Below are 24,784 nucleotides of genomic sequence, written 5' to 3' on the forward strand. Positions count from 1 at the left end.
ACGTGCGCGCTAAGCGATACCACTTAAATCAGTTGGTGATTTGCGTAGAATGGTTTCGTGCAAGAGGCACATATCAAGGGTAATGTAACTCCTATATTGTTTGTTTCCTCATTTATCTACATTCGATCGCTGCTGTATCTAATATCTGGTAACGACCTTCAGTGTTTCTGTCTGTAAGAGACAATTTAGCGTATTTACCAGTTTTATTTTTTGACAGTCCAGTCTTTACTAAGTAGTTTGTTGGTTTGTTCAAAACTATATACGTTGAGTGCGACCTTTCAGCTCAGACGTTATTTACAAGACGTATGTCATCAGGAGCCTACTTCGATGTCACACAATGGCCATCAGGTTGAAAATTACACTACTCGCCATTTACGGTATCGTAGCCAACGATATAGTTCTCATGTTTCCACAAATACAATTACTGTTTGTGTAATTTTAGAGACGTATTATAATACCTCAGTTGTATGAGGTAGAATGTAGCACGTAATAACACTTGTCGAATTCTCGCTACATGTATAACGGTTATACGGCTGACATCCCGTGCAAAATTCGTAACTAAAAAGCGCGAGGATGCCTACATTTGCAACTCTGTAACAGTTTGTACAATGAAGCATTACTAACGCATGAATACGAGTTGGGCTGCCAACAGACTGAGGTACAGCAGTTTAGCCTAAATTAACACACAAAGGTCGATCCACAGCGGTCATAACATGCAGCCAGGCAACGACAAAAGTCCCGCCAGATGCAGCCTGGTGAATATTAGGCGTAATGCCATTCTCACGACACGTCAGTGTGGTCGGAAATACATTGCGTCACCGTCTGGCTTTCATAAGAGCGCCACATTCACGAAAACACCTGAATCTATGTTCAGCTCTAAAGAACTAGCGATGCTAAACATAAACAGTAACATAAAATTAGTTTTTATGACGGCTACTAACAACTAAGTTGAGGACATTTTCAAAACATTGCTGTTTCTTGGTTATAGCAGTTTCTGACAGTCGTAGATCAAGAAGAGAGTTCATTTCTGATAGTCGTGATGGTGGTGATAGTAAGGAGCGGTGAAGAGGGGGGGGGGGGAGGGGGGATCGGAATGGGTCCCGATTCTTTTTATTGTTCCATTTCCCCCACTCTAAATAAATCTTGCTTTCAAAAACGCTATTAACGAGCCACAGATGCCTATAATTTTACAGTGATAACAATAAAATATATAAAATGTTTTAGTATAATAATAATAATAAAATAATGATGGCAATAGTAATAAATAATAAAAATTCGACACCACAATAATGTCATAAAAACCAGCAATGCTTTACGCAAGTGAAACAGTAACCGTTAACAGAGAACAGCAACTTGAAGACATCAAAAAAGAAGAAAGGAAGATCATTAGGAAAATTCTAGGAGGAAAGACATTCCCAAAACGATTATAGGCTACAATCAATTAAAACAAAAGAAAAGTTTTCAAACATTAAAATGATATTAGAAAAAGTCCAATAAAATTCTACGATCATCTCAGCCGAATACCAGGAAATCGATTGTCGAAGAGAATAATAGATTATGTAACCTGACTTAAGTATTCCACACTTGGCTGGATGAAATTCGAAAGGAGCTAAATAATGCGAACACAAGACCAGCCCAGCCGACATTCTAGACATAAAAGTAGACAAATGGGGAGTTACATCAGAGCAAAAAAAAAAAAAGTGCAGACCAAAGTGGTCGTATGAGCGTAAACAAGCCTTTTCGGAAAGAGAGAAAGCCTATTGGATGAACAAGGTGAACTAAAAGAAAAACTGATCGAGTTATTTGCTTAACGTCTTCCGTTTCTGAGAATAATTCGCCAATAATAATAATAATAAATTTACATCACTATAGCACAACTTCCAAGAAATTGCAGTTCAGTCAAATACATATTCGAAAAGTGTTTGTCCAAAAATTTCATAATTACTTACGTACAAACTATCACAATTTACTTACGTACAAACTATCAAAATTTTGACAATTTCGTAGTGTATACGGTTTAAATTCGAAATTTGCACTCACTAATGTCAATGTTTCACGTGCAAGGTGAACATACGAACTTCCTCTCATCGACTTGATTCATATTGACAGGGCGTGTGGGACACCACTGAGGCTTCAGTACACCTAACTCTTAACCGTTTTCGAGAAAATCGAGTTTGAAACTTTTTTGCGTTCTTATATATTTTGTATGATCGGCAGTACTCAACGAGTCCGCAGCAGAGAGAGAAAGCTTCATAAGCGCGAGGTACCTCGATAGAATCTCTTACTCATATCTATGCATTTATAACAACAGACTAATTATGACTGTGCAGATTATAGATTGCTAATGAATCATTTATTATTTTCATAACCTTTACCATACAAAAAAGGATTATTCTCTAAAATTTAGTATTTCTGCAGCTACGTTTCAACTCGCCATGAGCTCTTTTTCCCGGAATCCGTGCACGTACGTTTCCACCTACCATGAACCCATTTTCCCGGTTTACGTTCAGTTACTGCACGACTCGCATATGAACCTCTTTCCCCGCTACCCCTCCAGGTAGTTTTGACCGACCAGAAACTACTCGATGTGCACAAACGTCTTTCGGTTGATGTAGGGAGCAAGGGAACAGCGTGCACAAACCCGGGGAATGTTAGATCCCGAGGTAGTTAGCTGCTAACGCTCCAAGTTGTCTGATTTTACGAGTAAGTGCGGTAATGTGGCTCGTACTTTGACAGGAAGAGGAAATGAAGCTAATTGTGAAGACGAATAGCATTGCAATGAATTTTCAAAAGTGTGATTAATAACGGCATTCGTGTATAGTGAACAACTCTTCCTCCATTGCTTCGAATTCTTCTGTACTAATAAGGAAAGGACACATGGAAATTGGAGAAAAATATTTCACAGTACTTTTGAAAAGCGAACGGAGAAACAACTCGTGATGTACGACGAACTAACTGCTCACCAAGAAATCTACGGAGAAGATCTGAAGAAAACGAAGAAGTCGCTTTATCTTCATCAGACAATTACAAGCCCGACGAGAACAAAGCGAAAACGGACAGCAATAATGTTCCGCTCGGTCGCCATTTTAGCGAGAGAGCGTCCAGGACAGAATTTCGTGATTTGCACAGTGATAACAAAACTATTACGTGGAAATGAAAAAAAAATTACCAACCGCGAATTCCATTGAGACGGTGCTTATCAACCTAGGCGCTTACCCGCTCGGCTGCGGATTCATTGAATACTACCAACTGTATATAACATGAAAGCACGTCTAAAATGGTCATACTTATTTTCTTGGCTGACATTTGCATCGTCCTGTTTATGTAAGTTTTACTAATAGTCGTGCCCTACAGACCCTGTCAATATGAATCAGCTCGCTGATAGGAAGTTCGTACGGTACAGTTATTGGCCCTGCAGACTACGGATGTTTGTGAAAGACCGTCTTTCTACGATGTTTTCGTTCAGGAATTTCTTTGCCTCACTGTTTTCCCTGAGCCACCTCCTATAGTTCGTCGGTTCCACCTGTGGTCGCAACGAACCGTGTCACACTTGTTGTTCGCCGCAACTTTGGTCAGCCTGTGAACGGCCGTCACACCCTGACTTAATGTTTTTTACAGTCAGTCAGGCCGCAAACGAGTACACATGGGCTAGCCATCAAGAAAAGAATCCTGCGTTAAACGGAACTAGCAACTTTTCAGAATTTTCTTCGTATTTTCTAACTTCTTAGTTTACGTGCTACTTTATTCTCGTAGAGTGGGTTGAAAAAATATTAGAATTTCAAATATCTAAAAATATGAATGTTTAAGTAAAATTTTGATCGGAAGTGGGGGAAGAGGAATGAGTGTCATGAACCATATGTATAAATAGGGTGTCTCACCTAAGAGTCGTCAGCGCATTTTATCTCGTGTTTCACCAGATGTGTGCAGTTTCGTTTGTTAACTTGGAATCTGAACCCCTTTTGTACTTGGCAGGTCAGCACAGCGTTGAGATGTTATGACTAGATTAAAGGCAGACCAAACCTTTCCCTAGTCTGAGCGGGATATTGTTCCGCGATCTCTCGGTTTCGAGACACGCACTTTACCACTAGACCTCCATGCCCGACATGGTGCCAATAAAAATGTAACAGCTACAATTTCTGCTGTGAAATATGACATTGCTGCACTTATCACTGCACCACGTGATATTATCAGCACAGCCACATTTGTTTCGAGGGAGTTATAACAAGAAGCAATAAGCAATATTAAAAAAATATCAATAGTTCAATTGAAGGTAGATGTTATGAAATGTATTGTATAATGGAATCATAAATATGCCGTGTGCTGACAAACTAGCAACAATAATTGCTATTCTTATCAACTGATTGATGTTGCTGAGTAACGGAACTGTAAAGTAGAGTTATATGGCGAAAATGGCTTGGATGCCCCAAAGGTCAGGTTCATAAGCCTACATGAAAAGGTTCTACCTGCAGTCCGCGTCCGGAGGAACCTTTCCTTCGTGAAGTGTGAGAACTTTGTGTGTAAATGTAACTCGGAAGTGTAGGTTACTGTAATGGTGTGTGAGCGTGTGTGTGTGTGTGTTGGGGGTCGGGGGGTTAGCTTACTTACTTTCTCTAGAAAATATTTAAAATTACAGAAAAGGTAACACAGCTTAGAAAACTAAACTTGTCCTATCCTTTGTTCTAACTATAATTAGAAAAAGCTTGAAAATACGGCCATCTACTATTCTTCTAGCGCTGTTTTAATTGTTATTTACCTAGGCTAAATTATAAACTAAATTTGGAAGACGCCCGGCCCCTTCACAAGTTTCTTCTCAAGTGATCCCATGTAGAGCTGCAAAATAGTATGCTTGAATCTACGAGAACGGCATGGGGTCAGCCTATGAGGCTATATTTTCGAGGCAGTGGGCGTGGAAATTTCCGATTCACATGTAATACATTCTTCGAAGTTTTCTTCCAAAGCCTTTATGGCGAAATATTGAAATGAATTATTTACGCTAGCTGTCGAAAATATGTACAAAAATTTACACCGTTGCTGCACTATCTCGAAATATGAGAATGTTAATCGTCCTACAGAAACTGTGGCCATTTTGCCGACAGTCTTGAATCATTTATTAAATATTGTGAATGTATATGTTACATTGGGCTCGACAAAAGGTAACTATATCATTATGCTACCACGACATATTTTATTGTAAAAGATGTCATTTCCAGCTCGCGCATTTCACCATTGATCGGTACACTATTATTGTTCGGTGTAGGTTTTCGTTTCGCTACTAGACGATGCATCTAATTTTTTTCGTCTTTCTATTAGACTATGTAGTTAATTCTTGAAAATGTCTTTGCATTTAACATTGTTTTCTATTAACCGAATAAACACTCGTGACAAAATACACTAAGTGTTTATAAATCTAGGGAAATCTCTTTCGTGGAAATGATGATGTTAGAAAAGAATTAAATGTAATAAACTAAAAACGTATGCTGTCGAGTTTAAAGAAACAGAAGATGGTTGACTGCATATAATCGGGCTGCAAGGGTAGATGTCAGGCAAAATCACATGAAGTCAACACTACGTACAAACACTGGCACTGATACAACTTGCGATGTTACGATCATTTTTCATTCAGTTGATGAATGAAGCGTTAGCTCTCGTTACATACATTCTGACTGAGGTTTTAAGTGGCCTTCAGTAAGTTACGAACCAACTGCCAGGTAGGCAAGCTTGCTGTGGAAGAGGTAACGTAACTTACGCAGATTAAAAACAAAATAAGGAACCCATCACTGGAAAAAGGCCGTACTATAGAACTACTATTACATTTTCTGGTAAAAAGCTTGGCACATTTTGTCCACCACTACTTGTTGGCCCATAATATTAAATTACAATAGGTGAAACTTGCTCGAATTTTCCTGTACCATTACAGTTTTTGTTGAGAAGTAAGTAACGTGAGAGAAACCTCCACGACGTAGCAGCAACTACCAGGGTACACATTAACTATTATTCTTGGGGTGATTCACTTAATATCTCTCACCAGCCATATAAAGCTCAATCTGTAACAGGTTATATGGTTTCTACCAATAGTTAACTATGATATAGGCATGGAAAAGTTTTACACATCTAAAATACGGTACTGAAAATCATCACAGGTTTTAAGTAACTGACTGCACTCGCCTCGGTAACTCCAGAGCTGTCCAAAGTCATTACCTAAAGAGAAGTTGCGGGCTCGTGCAAATATACAATTACGTGGAGTGGCATTTAAACGCCCGTAGAAAGAACAGAAAAATTTCTTAGTTAATGAAAGTTCAAATTAATATAGATGTGATGATTTGGCCAGCATCGCTTCATAGACTGCCGCCTTGAATGAAGCGACACCTGTCGTTTAGAAGTAACTACTCCCGTAATAATTTCCATAATAACTGAAATGAATTTTCACGTATTCCTGCGATGCCGAAGTCATGATACCACCAATTGTTTTCGACTGATAGATTCCTCTTTCTCTGTAATGCTTTCGTATTTTCCATTTACATCGCCGTGCGCGCTCGAAGAAACAGTTCACAAGATGTGATAGATCTGGTTGCGTACACGAGATTTCGGGTGTATCCCAGGGACGAGATAAAATAATGCCTGTTGCAGGTTTTTTTTCCTTTTGAGTCATCAACCTCCTGACTGTTCTGACTGGTTTGATGTGGCCCGCCACAAATTCCTCTCCTGTGCCCATCTTTCCATCTGAGAGTAGCACTTGCAACCTACTTTCTCAGTTATTTACTCGATGTTTCCAATCCCTGTCTTTTTGTTCAGTTTTTGCGCTATACAGCTCCCTCTAGCGCTATGAAAGTTATTCCCTGATGTCTTAACATGTATCCAGTCATCCTGTCCCTTCTTCTTGTCAGGGTTTTCCATATATTCCTTTCCTCGCCGATTCTGTGGCTAACATCCCCTTTCCTTACCTTATCAGTCCACCTAATTTTCAACATTCTTCTGTAGCACCTCATCTCATATGCTTTGATTCTCTTCTGTTCTGGTTTCCCACAATCCGTGTTTTAATGCTATAGAATGCTGAGCTCCAAACGTATATTTTCAGAAATTTATTTCTCAAATTATCGCCAATATTTGATACTAGTAGATTTCTCTTGATCAGAAATTGGTATAAAACTCCAAATACCAGAGACGTACATGAATGCCACTACATGTGTTGACTTCAGACTGAGTTTTCTGACTTCTTGAAATAAGGTGGGCACAGTATTCATCTGGTGGTTTTTGAACAGCAGTATTTACGTTGTCCATATTAAGTATATAGCAGTTAGGACATTCTACAGATTGTTGTTACAGACTTTCTCTCATCGTATTTGAGTGCTGTTGCTCCACCACCAGTGATGTTACTGTAAAAGGCAAGTTATATGGAATACGCCAGGTATGGATGTGATTACCAGTTTGATTGGAAAATTACAAAAAAATTAGTCTTAGTTCGGTTTAAACAATCACATGTGGAGCAAAGGCACATGTTTTATGAAGTTTCAGTTAAAGAGATAGCCACTTACGTACGAGTGTACGCCTATTTTCACTGCCCGATACCTTTGCAATAATTGCAGGTACTGCATGATGATGATGATGATGATGATGAACCAGAATGTACCCCTTTCTGGGTTAAAGCAAGACACAATAAACAGGTTTTTTTTTTGCTTAGGGTAGATATTTAAAAGTACTCTTTTTTGTCGAAAGACGTGTATTCTTGGACTTCATGGAAGATCTACAACTTAAAAACAATAGGCTGTTTATTTTGGGTTATTTGATATACGGGTACACTAGAGATCCGCATGGATCGCAAGGTTACCTGAAGTACATTCGGTCGTACGATTTGTCTGCTGCAGCGGTAATAAAATATCTACACAATTCTCTCTCGTGAAAACAATTTAATTCTCCACAATAGTTTCTGAGATAAACCTTTAAATATACGCGCAAAAATGTAGCGGTGGACTTTGATTTGTAATTATAGTGATTCGCTCTTTCTAGAAACCAGTGACAATGGGCTTGATATTCCTTGGCACCTACAATTGTTCTTCAGCGCACCGTTAAATGACATGATATGATTCCTCATCAGTCGATTTTCTGGATTCCCTTCTGAGCACCGACATTTGAACCTGTTATACGACTTTCCATTATTCCTTATCAGTGCACTTTTTGCAACTGCTTCTCTCCTCTGGTACTCCGACCAGTAGTACCTCCTACCTACAGGGTGTGTCTCAGAAGCTGTGACTAGCAAGTGACAGTCCATAGGCCAGTAGTGGTGTTGTCATTACTCTGATTCCTGCAGACAGCTTCCTCTCGATGCTGGACGCCGTAACAGCGACCGTGCCGTGTCGTGTTGCAGAGTGTGGGCGTGGCGATGGCGGCGCTGTGGTGACATGTGGGAGGTGGCGGCGGTGCGCTGGCTGCTGCTGGCGGCGGCGGCGTTCGCGCTGGGCCTGCTGCTGGGGGCGGCGCTGCCCCCGCTGCTCGTGCCCGCCGCCTCTGCGCCGCCACCCGCCCTCTACGCCGCCTCCGCCGGCGGCGGCGCCACCTCCCCGGGCCGACAGCGCCTCCGGCCCCCGTCGTCCACAGCGTCTTCGGGGACGCTGCCGCCCCACGCCCCCGCCAGCCTCATCGCGGCCACCGGTTCTGACGGCGCCGTCTCCTTCGTCGCCCCACCTCCAGGTATGCACGGTCACCAGTTTTTTGTAATTCTTGTTTAAATGCAGATCCACAGCCTTCAAATATTTCGTAAAAGAAAATATTGTAGGCTGCATTTGCTGCGCTACTGGCCAATGTCGACTACCCTGTTATTATCAAGAACAAATACACCAGCGGAGAACTGCTCCTACAGGAACACAAAAAAAGTGAATACGTTCTGGTTTATTTAAAAGACTAAATGAAAAGTATTGTACCAGCTGCCTCATTCTACGTTCCTCTGCATCTATAAAAATTGTCTCAAAAATTTTGGCATGCCAACAAATTTTTCAAATGGCTCTGAGCACTATGGGACTTAACATCTGAGGCCATCAGTTCCCTAGAACTTAGAACTACTTAAACCTAACTAACCTAAGGACATCACACACATCCAAGCCCGAGGCAGGATTCGAACCTGCGACCGTAGCGGTCGCGCGGTTCCAGACTGAAGCGCCTAGAATCGCTCGGCCACACTGGCCGGCTGTGTGCCAACATATCCATGCTGTTTTTAACATGGCATCTCACCTCAGATTCGTAAAAATTTCCCGTAACTGTAACTCACTCACAGCCGTTAGTCCATCGTTGAAAGTCGCTCGTACCCATCCACTTCCAATTGCCCTTTCTCATTCATTCTGCCCGACGCAGTGTTATTATCTCTTTGTGTCTCTCTGTCATTGCCTCCTGTGTCACAGCAACAGTCCCTTCATTCTGTCCTTACAGTACAGTCTCGCCTCACTCTCAAGGTCTCGCACGTCTCTGTCTTGCTGCTAATATCTCATTCCTTCCTTCGTACTGCTGCTGTATCTCTTCACTGTTATTATCTCTCTCTTCGCCACTGTCATATACTCTCGTCTCTAATTATCACAGGCTGTCACCCACTTCCACATTTTCTCCCTCTGTATTCCTCCTCCTCCCCCCCCCCCCCCCCCACTCGGCAATGTCTTCTTCGCTCTATTTCCAGCACTGTTCTGTCACCGACACCTATGTTCCACTGCCTCTCTCTCTCTGTCATCATCTCCTTCGCTCTTTTTGTAACGCATTCACTGTGTAAGATCTTCCATTATTTATTACTTCACCGTCTTTTTGCCACTGCAACTGTCTTCTCCTCTCTTAGCATAAAAAAAACACGAATGTGTTCGTAAGCCAAAATTTTGGGAAAATTTTTGAAGGTGGTAAAGAAACTAAGTGGAATGATGCAGCTGGTACCCCACTTTTCAGTCAGAGTCTTTTAAATAAATAGGAACATATTCGCATGTTTTTTCTAGTCCTATAGGAGCATTTTGCCGCTCGTTCCCGTCTTTTCCCTGCTGCAGCAGAGCATGGGAAGAAATGTACTGTTCAGCAAAATTTAGATTGTTTACCTGTGTGAAATTGAAATAAAATAATGCAAAACTAATTTTACATCTGAGATTGGATTTTACGTGCAAAATAAAAAGAAAAAAAAGAAAAAAGGAACGTGCTCCAAGACTACAGCATATTTCTCCGTGATACGTCACTTAAACTCGTCTCACATCGGATTTCACATGCATAGGTATGCAGAAAGTTATCAACGTGTTCGATATCGGAATCGTAGAAACATATCGCAAAATGCTCATAGCCATCTTGGAATCCTCGGCAGGGTTTTGGTCCGCTGGTGACGGAGAAAAAAATAGTTAAAAAAAATTATTTCTTGGGACTTTCCGAGGAACCCGGTGAACTAATGGTTCCTCCGTATGTCCCATCAAGTTCACCGAACACCACATCAAATGAAAAAGTAACCAACCAGTTTGCTCCATTTTCCTAAGCTGGAGAAAATGTGCAATATCCGTACTTTAATCCTGTACTGTAGGGTATGAGACTAAGACGCTCCTTCTGTTGGATGTAGAAATGGTCCCAAGTCCAATGGCTATCCAGAACTCTTGACCCTTTTATCACCAATGAAACCCGAGATATGAGCACCGGAAAATCCCCTTTTTATGCCCGTCGTTTTGGAACATATTAGGTACGCATGATATCGCATGCGTGCTTATTAAAAGCATGCACCATATCGTACGAGATGTGGAAGACAAGCAAAATTATCAGTCCACATGCAAAGTCACAAATGAATAACTGTGTGCTATGGATCGAACACAGACGAGAGGGCAGAAAAATGTAGGATGATTTCTATTACAGGCATATAGTGGTTGTAGAAGAGAGTTTGTAGATGAGGTTTTGTTAATGAACCCATGTTCGAAAATGTACCGATTGGATGTAAAATCAGTTTGGAGATCGGATCACTTTCAAAACTCCCGCTCATGGAACGCACACAAGCTGAGAAGAGCCCTCCGTAGTCAGTCCCTGTTATAATAATGACATCACGTAGCACTTTCGCTTGACTACAGCAACGGCCGCGAAAAATTGGTAGGTTCGACACTAGGAGGGTTAGCTGTGATAGTTAAGTCCCATAGTGCTCAGAGCCATTAGCTGTGATACTCCAAGATAGCGTCGTTTGTCATGCAGAAGATAACCTGAAGACGAATACTTGAAACATTGCCCATGCCACATGCTGCTACAGCACAAGGATCAGAGATCTCCGCTGCGTGCATACCGTGAAGTAGGAGTTTTAAAAAGTGACCCGATTCTCAAACTGATTTTACATCCAAACGGTACATTTCTGGACATGAATTCCTTATCAAAACGTCATCTACAAAGCCCCTCTTACAATCCCTAGAAGCCTGTATTAGGAATTTTTACTCACCCTGTACGTAAAAGATTCGAATACAGTATAATTATAGCCCGAAGATTCCGTTCTTCCACTACAGGACTACATAGTATCATATGCGAACCACGACCAGTCTACCAGTAGACACCGTATCATATGCAAGTCACAACCAGTGTACCAGAATATTGGTTGTGATGCGCACCTGATACAATGTATACCCGTAGCGAAAGGACGGAATCTTTGTCCTCATGTTATACTATGCAAAGGTCTTTTACATATTTTCGTGCACTTTCGTTTGTGTTCGATACTGAGCATACTATTAATGATGTCTGGGATCACATGTGGATTGATGATTTGATTTTAATGCCACATCTCGTGCGTCATCGTGCATACTCTTAATGTGTATATGTGCTTGATAATGACATGGTAGTCGAAATTAGCCAACACCACAGCTAATAAGTGATACAAATGTGCAGCCTACAGCGAACAACGTCTTCTTTTACGATTTCAGTAATTCCCAACGCATTTACTGCTTCCAAAATCACATTTTTCTACCTAGTCTTAAATAGCATATTGAATTGCATTCGCTAAAGTTAAATGAATTGATCGATGGGGACAAAACCAGTAAATCCGGATTCGAGCCCGAATTTTGCGACGCCTCATCTAAAATAATCAAATACGACATTATTGACAATGACATGAGAGGGTGCCTGGCAGTATCGGTTCTACAGTTAACGTGTGCTGCAGACATATCCGCATCAGATGCACACCGAAAATTTGTAATTAGCACTCACATCGAATATTCATACGATGTCGCTCGTCACAGCAGGCAGCGCATAGTCAGTTTAGTACGCGACAACAGCCCATACATCTTACATGCCAGTAAAGCAGTAACAAACATGTAGAACATAACAAGACTAAACAGTAACTTAATCTTACACGACTTACACTTTATAAAAATATTATTTACAGTTCCCTCTACTCAAAATTCCCTTTTTTGTCAGAATAGGCCCCACCACAAACAATAATACATTGACTCACTGTACAAACCAACGAATGTCAAGCTAGATACAGACAACACAGAAAAAACAAAAGGTGATAGAAAAACACTCAGCGACAGTTGGCTACACTGTTTACAGTAAACACACACAATCATTACAGAGTGAAGACTGAAAATGAAGTGTCGAACTGAAATTTGTTCAAAAACACCGAAAATCGGACATACTTGTGTACAAAGACCAATTAAGTACAACTCGGCCACGACACGTATGGAATAATACGATTTCAAAATTGTAATTAGAACTTTATAATAATTTACTCTTACGGAACTTGCACTCCATGAGCTGTTCCTCATCTAACAACAAGAGAATAGCAAGAAGTGCTGTAATAACATCTGTAATCATAATACGTAAACAAACATACATTTCAGACCATTGAAGAGCGGTGGTAAATAAAAAGAAATGGAAAGTGTATGGCACAAAAGAAACAGGGTTTCATTTAGTTGCATAGACAGGCTATACCGCAAGGAGTTAGTTCACCGGACGAAAAATTAGTCAGCCCTAGAAAAATAGTTACAATCATCTTTTAATACCGTGTAATTCCACCCGTAGACTTGATAACCACCTGGATTCGGTTAGGCAGGTACTTAGTATCTAGGTTAAGCTATTCGCTGAGGATTTGATTAAGCAAATCTATCAAGTTGCGGGGATGCTGACGTAAGCGTCTTAAGCGATGCTCCAACATGTGCCACCAATTTTACATGGAATTCAAGTCAGGTGATTTGTTTTGCAGGCCAATCGAGATGTAATAGGCTGGGGGAGTGTTCAGAAAACTAGGCATATATTCTTCCAGCCCGACGAACTTTATACAGAGAATTGAAAGCAGTATGGCGCTTGGTATTTCATTTTAGTGTATAAGCTTATTTCGGCCTTATTTCCTTGATCAGCACATGCCTTGACATTATAAATGGACATATGTCAAGTTTGAGTAAAGAATTATCGCTGTCTGTAGGTTGGTTATAGAATTATTTTGAGCAACGTTTCAAGTTTTTCGATAATTTGCTGTTCCGCGTATATTATCATACATTTTTTAATAACTGACAATTGTAGAAATTCAAGTTTGACAGATACTTTTTTACTCAAAGATATTTACAAATATTCAACCAACAACTACATACCGCAATAACGGTTTACTCAAAGTTGACATATGTCCATCTACAAACTCTTTTTCTATACGATCCATCACCATCTGCTAAGGATCTACTGTGCGACCGTTTCATTGTAGTGAATGTTGGCCAGTTCTTTTTGGCTTTGACAACCCTCGATTAATTTATACTAATTAAGGTGTTGCTGCATATTCATCGGACGTTCTTTTCTCTGCGTCCTGTTGCACCATACAGTAAACGTATGTCTGCAAGCCCATCCGTTTGTTAATGCACCACCTCCTACTACCAGAAGATTAAGTCAATTGTGGACACATCGCAGACGATTGTGTGCTTTTTCTCGTAGAGCTTTGCATTTCGATGAGCAGAAGACTGTTATGAAACGGAGTAGTTTAAAGGTTTAAAGACACATTCTGCCATGAGCACCTGACTGAAGATCTGAAATATTCGTTCACGACAACTAGCTCCTTGTCAAGTAGCTCTCAGATTAGCTTACTGTATCGTGCGTTTAATTTTTATTGTACGTATTTGGATGCACCCAGCTTGTTGTACAGTTAGTTGCACGTTGCAGTGATTTCCCTAAATTGCCTCAAGGTTGATTCATATTGGACTTAACGAAATGTCACGGAACGGATCGTCACCGTCATATGTTAATGTGTTCACGGTACAAGGAACGTCAACACGACATAAAGGCAGACACTTGGCGGCCACCGGGCGAGGTGGCGCAGTGGTAGCACACTGGACTCGCAGTCGGGAGGACGACGGTTCAATCCCGCGTCCAGCCATCCTGATTTTGGTTTTCCGTGATTTCCCTAAATCACTCCAGGCAAATGCTGGGATGGTTCCTTTCAAAGGGCACTGCCGATGTCCTTCCCCATCCTTCCCTAATCCGATGACCTCGCTGTTTGGTCTCTTCTCCCAAAAAACAAACAAACAAACTTGGCGGCCATTCAGTAGGACATCGCTCCTTGACCGTGGTTCGATTACACGAAGTTCAGTGAACATCATGTGACGTTGACTATTCGTATGAGAATAGGGAAAAGATGTTACCCCGCACATTCACATCGAATAAAAATTTTTAGTCTCTGGAAGTTGCAGTGAGGGTCAGATTGATGAGCTACATCTGAATCATAAATATTGGTGTGCATAAAATACAACGAAGCACAAGAACTGCTGCATAAGAAGCCCTGTTGGCATGGATTTTCCCCTACCTACAAGTATTACCTCCTTACTGTATACAGTCAGTAAATATGTACGTTTTAATAGTGGATTGTGTGAAAGAGATGGATTTACATATTTAAACTTTGTACTCTAAGCCAACTTGGTTAAAATAATCGTAGGCAGACACCCCAGTTGTTGAAATGATACGTTGAATTTTCGTTTTTTAAAAATGGATAACTTATATTTGTATATGAAGACTCAAATTATCTTGAATAAGACAATTCATGTGAAACCATTCTAAGAATGGACTTGTACGTAATATAATAATGACTACAATTAACTCTACGAAGCTGGTATCCACACAGATATCGTTGGTGACCCTGTAACTCTCGAAGAATGAAGTTATAATTAAATCCAGACCTTTCGCTGCTTACGAGCGTTGATAATTATCAACGGGAACAGTTGAAAAAAGTGTGCCCCGATCGGGACTCGAACCAGGGACCTCCTGCTTCGAAAGGTCTATATTTAATTATAACTTCATTCTTCGAGAGCTGCAAGATCACCAATGATATCTCTCGTTAGTACATTGTACTATCCAGAATGCTGAGTTTACTTTGTCGCATAAATTAACATCAATATTTGTGTTAAGCCTTAACACCTATTGCTGGCTACATAGTCGATGCTGCCTAAAGCCAAAAAATAAAAATACATAAATAAACCAATAAATAAAGAATCATATAATGACTCGTTGGTAATCCCAGTATCAAATGGTGGAAGTGAAGTTTTGAGATAGCGCCCGTCCTAAAGTTGTCGAAATATATTATCAGCATTTAGATGTAGATATAGAAGGAATTAGGATTCGTAGGAGACTTTATAAAGACCAAATTCATAAAGGATATTCTAGACGACTCTTGCGTAACACAATGTTGGCCCAAGAACAACGTCAGTTACGATTGCAGGAGTACGAGATCATAGAGATTGGACCGTGGATCAGTGGAAACGTGTCGCCTGGCCGAATGAATTGTGTGTTGTTTCTGCCTTTATGTTGTGTTAAGGTTACTTGTACCGTGAACACATTAGTATATGACAGTGACTATCCGTTCCGTGACATTTCGTTAAGTTTAATACGAATCAATCTTGAGGCGATGTAGGGAAATCACTGCAACGTGCAAGCAGCTGTACAACATGCTGGGTGCACCCAAATACGTAGAATAAAAAAATATACGTACGGTACAAGCTAATCTGAGAGCTACTGGATAAGGGTGGTTGGTTTGTGGGATTAAAGGGACCAGACTGCTACGGTCATCGGTCCCTACTGGATAAGGAGCTAGTTGTAATGTATGAATATTTCAGACCTCGAATCAGCTGCTCATGGCAGAAATGTGTTTGTAATCTGCTCATGTTTCATAACAAATAGTCGTTTACCTCATCGAAATATGAAGCGCTACGATAAACAGCGATGTTCGTAACCAGATAAGTCGTCACCCGCGCGAACGGCTTCTCAGAACATTCAGCGCGATGTGGGAGGGTGGGGGCAGTAGTGAGATATGAGGAACATTCAGCTGGGCTTCAATGGGATCTGTGGTAGTAATTGAAGGCACCACAACCAATGTTGACTACATGGTCATTGTCTTCCTTGACGACGATGGCATCTTCCAGTGATCTAAAAGTCTGTGCCACATAGCTGTGATACAGTGGTTTAAGGAGCTTGTTAGTGAAGCCACATCGACGTTTTGGTCACCAAATTCGAATGGCCTGAGCTCAGTGGAACACATTTGGGGCGCTATTGGGCCTCAAGTCCGAACCTGCAACCAACGGCCGATTATTTGCCGCACTTGCGTGACCTGTGCGTAGGCACTTGGTGCCATGTACTTCCGAAGGCCTACGAAGGACTTTTCGAATCTGTCACGTAAAATTGCTTCCTTATTGCTTTATAAAGAAGGCTAACACTAAATTAACAAGGTGGTCATAATGTTCAGCTTATCAGTGTCTATGCTGGCTATCGGCCTTGGGAACAATCTCCCACTACGATTCTGTAGCTCTATAAACCACTGCTCCAGAATATGCTGTAAAATGTGAATTAGCTGCCTGTAGCTGTCCAAGTGTCTGTCCGAGAAAGTACTGTAAAATGTGAATCACAATAAAGTTCTACAGCTCTAAAAGCTGCTACTCAAGAAAAAGACGATCGCGTGAAACCCAGCTCGCGCTATTCGTCCACGAGGCTCAGAGGGCCATAGACACGGGCTCCCAGGTAGATGCCGTGTTTCTTGACTTCCGCAAGGCGTTTGATACAGTTCCCCACAGTCGCTTAATGAAGAAAGTAAGACCATACTGACTATCAGACCAATTGTGCGATTGGATTCAAGAGTTCCTACATGACAGAACGCAGCATGTCATTCTCAATGGAGAGAAGTCTTCCGAGGTAAGAGTGATTTCAGGTGTGCCGCAGGGGAGTGTCGTAGGACCGTTGCTAATCACAAAATACATAAATGACCTTGTGGAATACATCGGAAGTTCACTGAGGCTTTTCGCGGATGATGCTGTTGTATATCGAGAGACTGTAACAATGGAAAATTGTACTGAAATGCAGGAGAATTTGCAACGAATTGACGCATAGTGCAGGGAATGGCAATTGAATATCAATGTGAACAAAAGTAATCTGTTGCGAATACATAGCAACAATATAATAGTTCAGCAACTGGAAGTACTTAGTTCCATAAATTATCTAGTAGTAGGCATTAGGAGTGATTTAAAATGAAATGACCATACAAAATTAATCGTCGGTAAAGCAGATGCCAGACTGAGATTCAATGGAAAAATCCTAAGGAAATGCAGTCCGAGAACAAAGGAAGTAGGTTACAGTACACTTGTTCGCCCACTGGTTGAATACTTCTCACCGGTGTGGGATCCGTACCAGATAGGGTTGGTAGATGAGATAGAGAAGATCCAACAGAGAGCAGCGCGCTTCGTTACAGGATCATTTAGTAATCGCTAAAGCGTTACGGAAATGATAGATAAACTCCAGTGGAAGACTCTGCAAGAGAGACGCTCAGTAGCTCGGTACGGGCTTTTGTTGAATTTTCGAGAACATACCTTCACCGAGGAGTCAAGCAGTTTATTGTTCCCTCCTGCGTATATCTCACGAAGGGACGATGAGGATAAAATCAGGGAGATTAGAGCCCACACAGAGGCAACCCGACAATCTTTCTTTCCACCAACAATACGAGACTGAAATAGAAGGGAGAACCGATAGAGGTACTCAAGGTACCCTACGCCACTCACCGTCAGGTGGCTTGCGGCTTATGGATGTAGATGTAGAATGCTGTAAAATGTGAACCATAGTAATAGTTAATAAGGTTTTATTGAAGAAAATGTAAAGGTGACTGCGTACGCAAGGTGTGAGTGTGTGACTGTCTATGTGCAGGGCGGCGGACGGTGGTGGAGGATGGCGTGTACTGGGGCGCGCAGGTGGAGTCGTCGCTGCCCCCGGGCTACGGGGACGCCGACGCGGAGCGGTGGCGCCGATACGCGCGCTCTGCGCCGCTAGCGCGCCTCGAAGCCGACGGCTGCGGCCGCACCTACAACCGGCTGGCCGTCTTCGCCGACGGCGAGCGCGCCTGCTGCCGCTACCGGCAGAACATCGACCAGCTGCAGGGAGAGGTGCGTGCCCTCACACTCGCAACATGCGTCCTAGTCTTATTTATTACCTCGAAACATTCAAACCGTGACCATGAAACTTGGTGACGACTTGAGTGTCCTCTTCAGTGCTACACGTTTTTACCAACGACGGATGACACGGCGAAGACAGTTATACAAGGCTGCATTTTGGCTCGCCGGGAAATGATCCGCCCCGAATATCACCTACTCATCACTTTGGAAACACCTGTCACGCAATGGTTTCTTCATGTAAGGGAACATACGGACTGTATACCAAATAAGTTCCTTTCGGAGTACGCTGATCCACTAACTCCATACTTAACAGTCATATACAACCTTTCGTTCGACAACAGATCCGTACCCAAAGCCTGGAAAGTTGCACAGGTCTCACCAACATTCAAGAAAGGTAGTAGGAGTAATCCACTAAATTACAGGACAATGTCGTTAACGTCGATATGCAGCAGGATTTTAGAACATATATTGTGTTCGAACATTATGAATTACTTCGAAGAAAACGGCCTATTGACACACAGTCAACATGGGTTTAGAAAACATCGTTTTTGTGAAACACAACTAGCTCTTTATTCACATGAAGTGCTATTGACAAGGGATTTCAGATCGATTCCGTATTTCTGGATTCCCGGAAGGCTTTTGACAGTGTACCACACAAGCGGCTCGTAGTGAAATTGCGTGCTTATGGAATATCGTCTCAGTTATGTGACTGGATCTGTGATTTCCTGTCAGAGAGGTCACAGTTCGTAGTAATTGACGGAAAGTCATCGAGTAAAACAGAAGTGATTTCTGGCGTTCTCCAAGGTAGTGTTATAGGCCCTTTGCGGTTCCTTATCTATTTAAACGATTTGGGAGACAAGCTGAGCAGTAGCCGTCTTCAGTTGTTTGCAGATAACACTGTCGTTTATCGACTAATAAAGCCATCAGAAGATCGAAACAAACTGCAAAACGATTTAGAAGAAATATCGGAATGGTGCGAAAAGTGGCAGTTGACCTTAAATAACGAAAAGTGTGAGGTCATCCACATGAGTGCTAAAAGGAACTCGTTAAAATTCGGTTACGCGATAAATCAGCCTAATCTAAAAGCCGTAAATTCAACTAAATACCTAGGTATTACAATTACGAACAACTTAAAATGGAAGGAACACATAGAAAATGTTGTGGGGAAGGCTAACCATAGACTTGCGTTTTATTGGCGGGACACTTAGAAAATGTAACGGGACTACTAAGGAGACTGCCTACACTACGCTTGTCCGTCATCTTTTAGAATACTGCTGCGCGGTGTGGGATAGAAATGACGGAGTTCATCGAAAAAGTTCAAAGAAATGCAGCACGTTTCGTATTATCGCGAAATATGGGAGAGAGAGTCACAGAAATGGTACAGGATTTGGGTTCAAATGGTTCAAATGGCTCTGAGCACTACGCTACTCAACTTCTCACGTCATCAGTCGCCTAGAACTTAGAACTAATTAAACCTAACTAACCTAAGGACATCACACACATCCATGTCCAAGGCAGGATTCGAACCTGCGACCGTCGCGGTCCCTCGCCTCCAGACTGTAGCGCCTAGAACCGCACGACCACTCCGGCCGGCACAGGATTTGGGATGGTCATCATTAAAAGAAAGGCGGTTTTCGTTGCAACGGAATCTTCTCACGAAATTCCAATCGCTAACTTTCTCCTCCGAATGCGAGAAGATTTTGTTGACACCGACTTACATAGGGAGGAACGATCACCAAGATAAAATGAGGGAAATCAGAGCTCGTACAGAAAGATATAGGTGTTCATTCTTTCCGTGCGCTATACGAGATTGGAATAATAGAGAATTGTGAAGGTGGTTCGATGAACCCTCTGCCAGGCACTTAAATGTGATTTGCAGACTATCCATGTAGATGTAGATATAGATGTAGATGAAGTCCCTGGGGTCCATGTCAGAAGAATACAAAGGGCGAGTCAAAAGCTGTTAACTCAAAAGCAGCAAGTGTAATTGTGTCGTTTGCACAATGAGCTGCGGCAATGTGGAGCAAAACTCTCCCTCGTACAGAGTCTTGCGCATTTTCATCTTGACAGTTTGCCGTAATCGTCTCCAGAGATTTTGGTAGAATGTTCTTGTGACGTAATCATATTTTCCAACCGGCAAAATCTGTTCGGGTAAAGATACTCACCATTAACCATCAGATTTGTAACTAAAACCGGCTGAAAATTTGGCCCAGCGATGTATAGCGTGCTTGGAAACTCCCGTTAGAAACTTCTAGTACTTGTAGAGGAGACTTAGTCGATAATATTTTGAATGGGAACCCACGTCCGGAAACTTACCGTTTCCGTGTTACAGCCGTTTGAAAACATGTTTCCTAGGTACCAGGTGCAGAAGTATGAAACCGGGATTTGGTTGCAATAATTACACGTCTGTATTTTGAAACCAGTAAACAATATTTTATTCACAATAATCTCCATTCCTATTTATACATTTCTCCCACCTCTCCGGCAAGCTATGAATGCCACGCAAAAAAAAAAAAAAATGTTCTTCTTTTGAAGCGAACCAGTCAGCTAGCCATTTTCGTTCATTTTCAAACGAACTGAATAGTTGTTCAGCGATAGGATGTCCCAGTGATACAAATAGATGATGATCGGACGGAGCCAAGTCTGGAGAATAAGCCGCATGCCCTGGTATTTCCCAACTGAACGTCTCGACCGTTTCCATGACCTGTTTTTCTGTGTGTCATGAGGCGACATCATGGAGCAATACGACTTTGTGTGGCCTTTTTCCATTTTCCGGTCGTGTTTCACGTAATGCTCGATTTAAACCGATCATTTGTTGTCGGTAGCGATCAGTGTTAACGGTTTCACCAGCTCGTAATAGATGGCACCCTTCCGATCCCATCAAACGCAGAGCATTGTCTTCTTTCCATTGCGATTTGGTCATGCAGTGGATGCCGAAGGTTTGCCAGGCTTCACCCGTAATTTACGGCGCTTAGGATTCTCAGAAAATAGCCATTTTTGATCACATGTCACTCTTGGACGAAGAAAGGACTTCCTTTTGTATCTGGCGAGCAGCATTTCATAAGTGGTCTTTTGATTTGCTTGGCGTCCTTCATTCGGTTCATGCGGAACCCATTTTCCTACTTTATGCACCTTTTTGCCATAGCTTTCAACCGACGAGAAACTGCTCTCCGCGTCACATATAATTGTTCCGCGAGATCCTGTTGAGTTTGAGTATCATCTTCATCCAATAAGGCCGGCAATTCGTTGTCTTCAAACTTTTTCGGTGGTTTCCTGCGCTGTTGGTTCCTCACGTTAATTTTCTGAACCACTCGACACACTGTATTTTCCCAAAAGCGTGTTAGCCGACAACTTCGAGAAGCATTCGATGCGATTCTGCAGCAGCTTTTTTCCGAATGATAACAGAAAACCAATGCTGTCTGCAAATCGTAGTTCGTAGGCACAAAACTGACATGTTCACGGCTTTGAAATCTTGGGTTGTGTGTGCTGACATTCTTCGTCAGCCGTTTCAGGAAGCAGACGGCACTGCAAACACGGGCACTGCACTGACGGCTAGCACCATCTATAGGGAAATTCCGGTTTCATACTTCTACACCTGGTAGTCATGGTGGGGCGTGGTTACGTCGGATCAGGTGATGTCATTAGACGTGCATCCTACATCTGTGACATGGTTCGAGCCTCATTCAAGTGTCTGAGAGTATTAGAGAGCAACATGGGTGGGTACACGTTTTCAGACTGCACCGACATAATCCCTTTGTATGTCGAAGCTCACGGTAATGGAAGAGCTGCTCGTCGCCTTTATCGAGATCGTTATCCGCAACATCCGACTTCCTCGCATACCCTTTCCTCCACAACTACGCAACGGCTTCGAGAAAGGGGTACCTTCACCGTCAGCAGGCGTGACTCTGTACTGCAAGGAGATGACGCACACCTGAATTGGAAGAGGCACAGTGTTTATGCAGACTGATTAACTTTCCTTTTTCTTCCTTTTTTACTTTGGTTATTGATGGGTGGGATTTTAAGACAAGTCATGTACCGGGTCACGCCGAACAAATTACTTGTAAAAGGTCGCATTACCAACATATTTTCAAATGGTTGTAGACAGAAACGGTATGTTTCCGGACATGTATTTCTATTCAAAATATTATGTACTCACTCCCCTCTACTAACCCTAAAAGTTTGTAACGGGAGTTTCCGAGCGCCCTGTGTTTTATTCTGATATTGGTTCTCATTACAAACAAGAATCATTTTAATGAACCGAAACATTTTACGACCTGAAGTAGAAATACTGACAGACGACGCTTTTCTGAGTGTGTGATCAGCAACAGAAATTTGAGCTGTTTTTCAAGGTTACTGACTAATCACACACCCACGGAAATAGGGTCTTATTCGGAAATAAACATTGTTTCCTAATGATACACAAGTCACAAAATCGGAGAAATTAATTCCTGAGAGGTCGCACTCTTATATGTAAATGACGTCGAATATTATCATGCTAGTATAAAATTCATTAGAAAGTCTCAGCTTGCGTTAAAATCGCTAAGATAAAAAAAAAAGAAATTAACATATAAGAAAACACGAACTTTCTTCTTTTGACTCCAGCCGCGCGGAGTGGCCGCGCAATTAGAGGCGTCATTTCCCTGACTCCGCGGCCCCACCATGACCACGTCCTTAACCACTACGCTGCATCAGACTGTTTTCACCTTTTATTTTGGCTTATACCTGCGACGCGCTGTTAACGGACATTGACATCTACATCTACGTGATTACTCTGCTATTCACAATAAAGTGTGCCTGGCAGAGGGTTCAATGAACCAACTTCAAGCTAGCGCTCCACTCTCGAGTCATTTCTTACTATGTAGATGGGTGCCAACAGAATGTTTTTGCAATTGGAGGAGAAATCTGGTGATTGAAATATCATGAGAAGATCCCGTCGCAACGAAAAACGCCTTCGTTTTAATGACTGCCACTCCAATTCACGTATCATGTCTGTGGCACCATCTCCCTTACTTCGTGATAATAAAAAACGAGCTGCTCATCTTTGTATTTTTCCGATGTCATCCGTCAGTCCCATCTGATGCGGATCCCACACCTCACAGAAATACTCCAGAATCGGACGGACAAGCGTGGTGTAAGCAATCTCTTTAGTAGACCTGTTGCACCTTCTAAGTGTTCTGCCAATGAATCGCAGTCTTTGGTTGGCTCTACCCACAACATTATCTATGTGATCATTCCAATTTAGGGTATTTGTAATTGTAATCCCTAAGTATTTAGTTGAATTTACAGCCTTCAGATTTGTGTGACTTATCGTGTAACCGAAATTCAGCGGGTTTCTTTTAGTATTAATGTGAATAACTTAACACTTTTCTTTATTCAGGGTCAACTGCCACTTTTCGCACCATACATATATCTTATCTAATCATTTTGCAAATCCTTTTGGTCATTTGATGATTTTACAAGACGGTAAATGACAGCATCATCTACAAACAGTCTAAGACGGCTACTGAGATTGTCTCCTATGTCGTTAATATAAATCAGGAAAAATAGAGGCCCTATAACACTTTCTTGGGGAGCGCCGGATATTATTTGTGTTTTACTCGATGACTTTCCGTCCATTACTACGAACTGTGACCATTATGACAGGAGATCGCCGGCCGTTGTGGTCGAGCGGTTCTAGGCACTTCAGTCCGGAACCACGCGGCTGCTACGGTCGCAGGTTCGAATCCTGCCTCGGGCATGGGTTGTGTGATGCCCTTAGGTTAGTTAGGTATAAGTAGTTCTAAGTCCCATAGTGCTTAGAGCCATTTGAACCATTTGACAGGAGATTAAGAATCCAGTCGCAAACTGAGGCGCTATTCCATAGGCACGCAGTTAGGTTAGAAGTCGCTTGTGAGGAACGGTGTCGAAAGCCTTCTGGAAATCCAAAAATATGGAATCAGTTTAACATCCCTTGTCGATAGCACTCATTACTTCATGAGTATAAAGACCTAGCTGTTTTTCGCAAGAACGATATTTTCTGAATCCGTGCTGACTACGTGTCAATAAATCGTTTTCTTCGAGGTACTTCATAATGTTCGAATGCAGTATATGTTCCAAAACCCTACTGCAAATCGACGTTAGCGATGTGGGCTTGTAATTCAACGGAATGCTCCTACTTCTCTTTTTGGGTATTGGTGTGACTTGAGCAATTTTCCTGTCTTAAGGTGCCGATACTTCTGTGAGCGAGAGGTTGTATATAACTGCTAAATATGGAGTTATTGTATCAGCATTCTCTGAGAGGAACCTGGCTGGTATACACTCTGGACCGTAAACGTTGCTTTATTAAGTGATTTAAGCTGCTTTGCGACACCGACAATATATGTTTCTCATCTTGGCAGTTGTTCTTGATTGGAATTCAGGAATATTTACTTACGTCT

General features: G+C 41.9%; 1 protein-coding gene across 3 annotated transcripts in view; it reads left to right on the plus strand.

Moving 5' to 3' along the window:
- LOC126418644 (extracellular serine/threonine protein kinase four-jointed) overlaps nt 1–24,784 on the plus strand; it is a 1,345,623-nt gene that overhangs the window by 1,311,017 nt on the left and 9,822 nt on the right. For all 3 annotated transcript variants that reach the window (XM_050085506.1, XM_050085505.1, XM_050085507.1), the window contains 2 exons: nt 8,363–8,685; nt 18,124–18,359. In XM_050085506.1, coding sequence (XP_049941463.1) covers nt 8,363–8,685; nt 18,124–18,359 — 559 coding nt within the window. The remainder of the gene's footprint in view (nt 1–8,362; nt 8,686–18,123; nt 18,360–24,784) is intronic.

Source organism: Schistocerca serialis, chromosome 9 (assembly GCF_023864345.2).
Source record: "Schistocerca serialis cubense isolate TAMUIC-IGC-003099 chromosome 9, iqSchSeri2.2, whole genome shotgun sequence".
NCBI classification, from domain to species: domain Eukaryota; kingdom Metazoa; phylum Arthropoda; class Insecta; order Orthoptera; family Acrididae; genus Schistocerca; species Schistocerca serialis.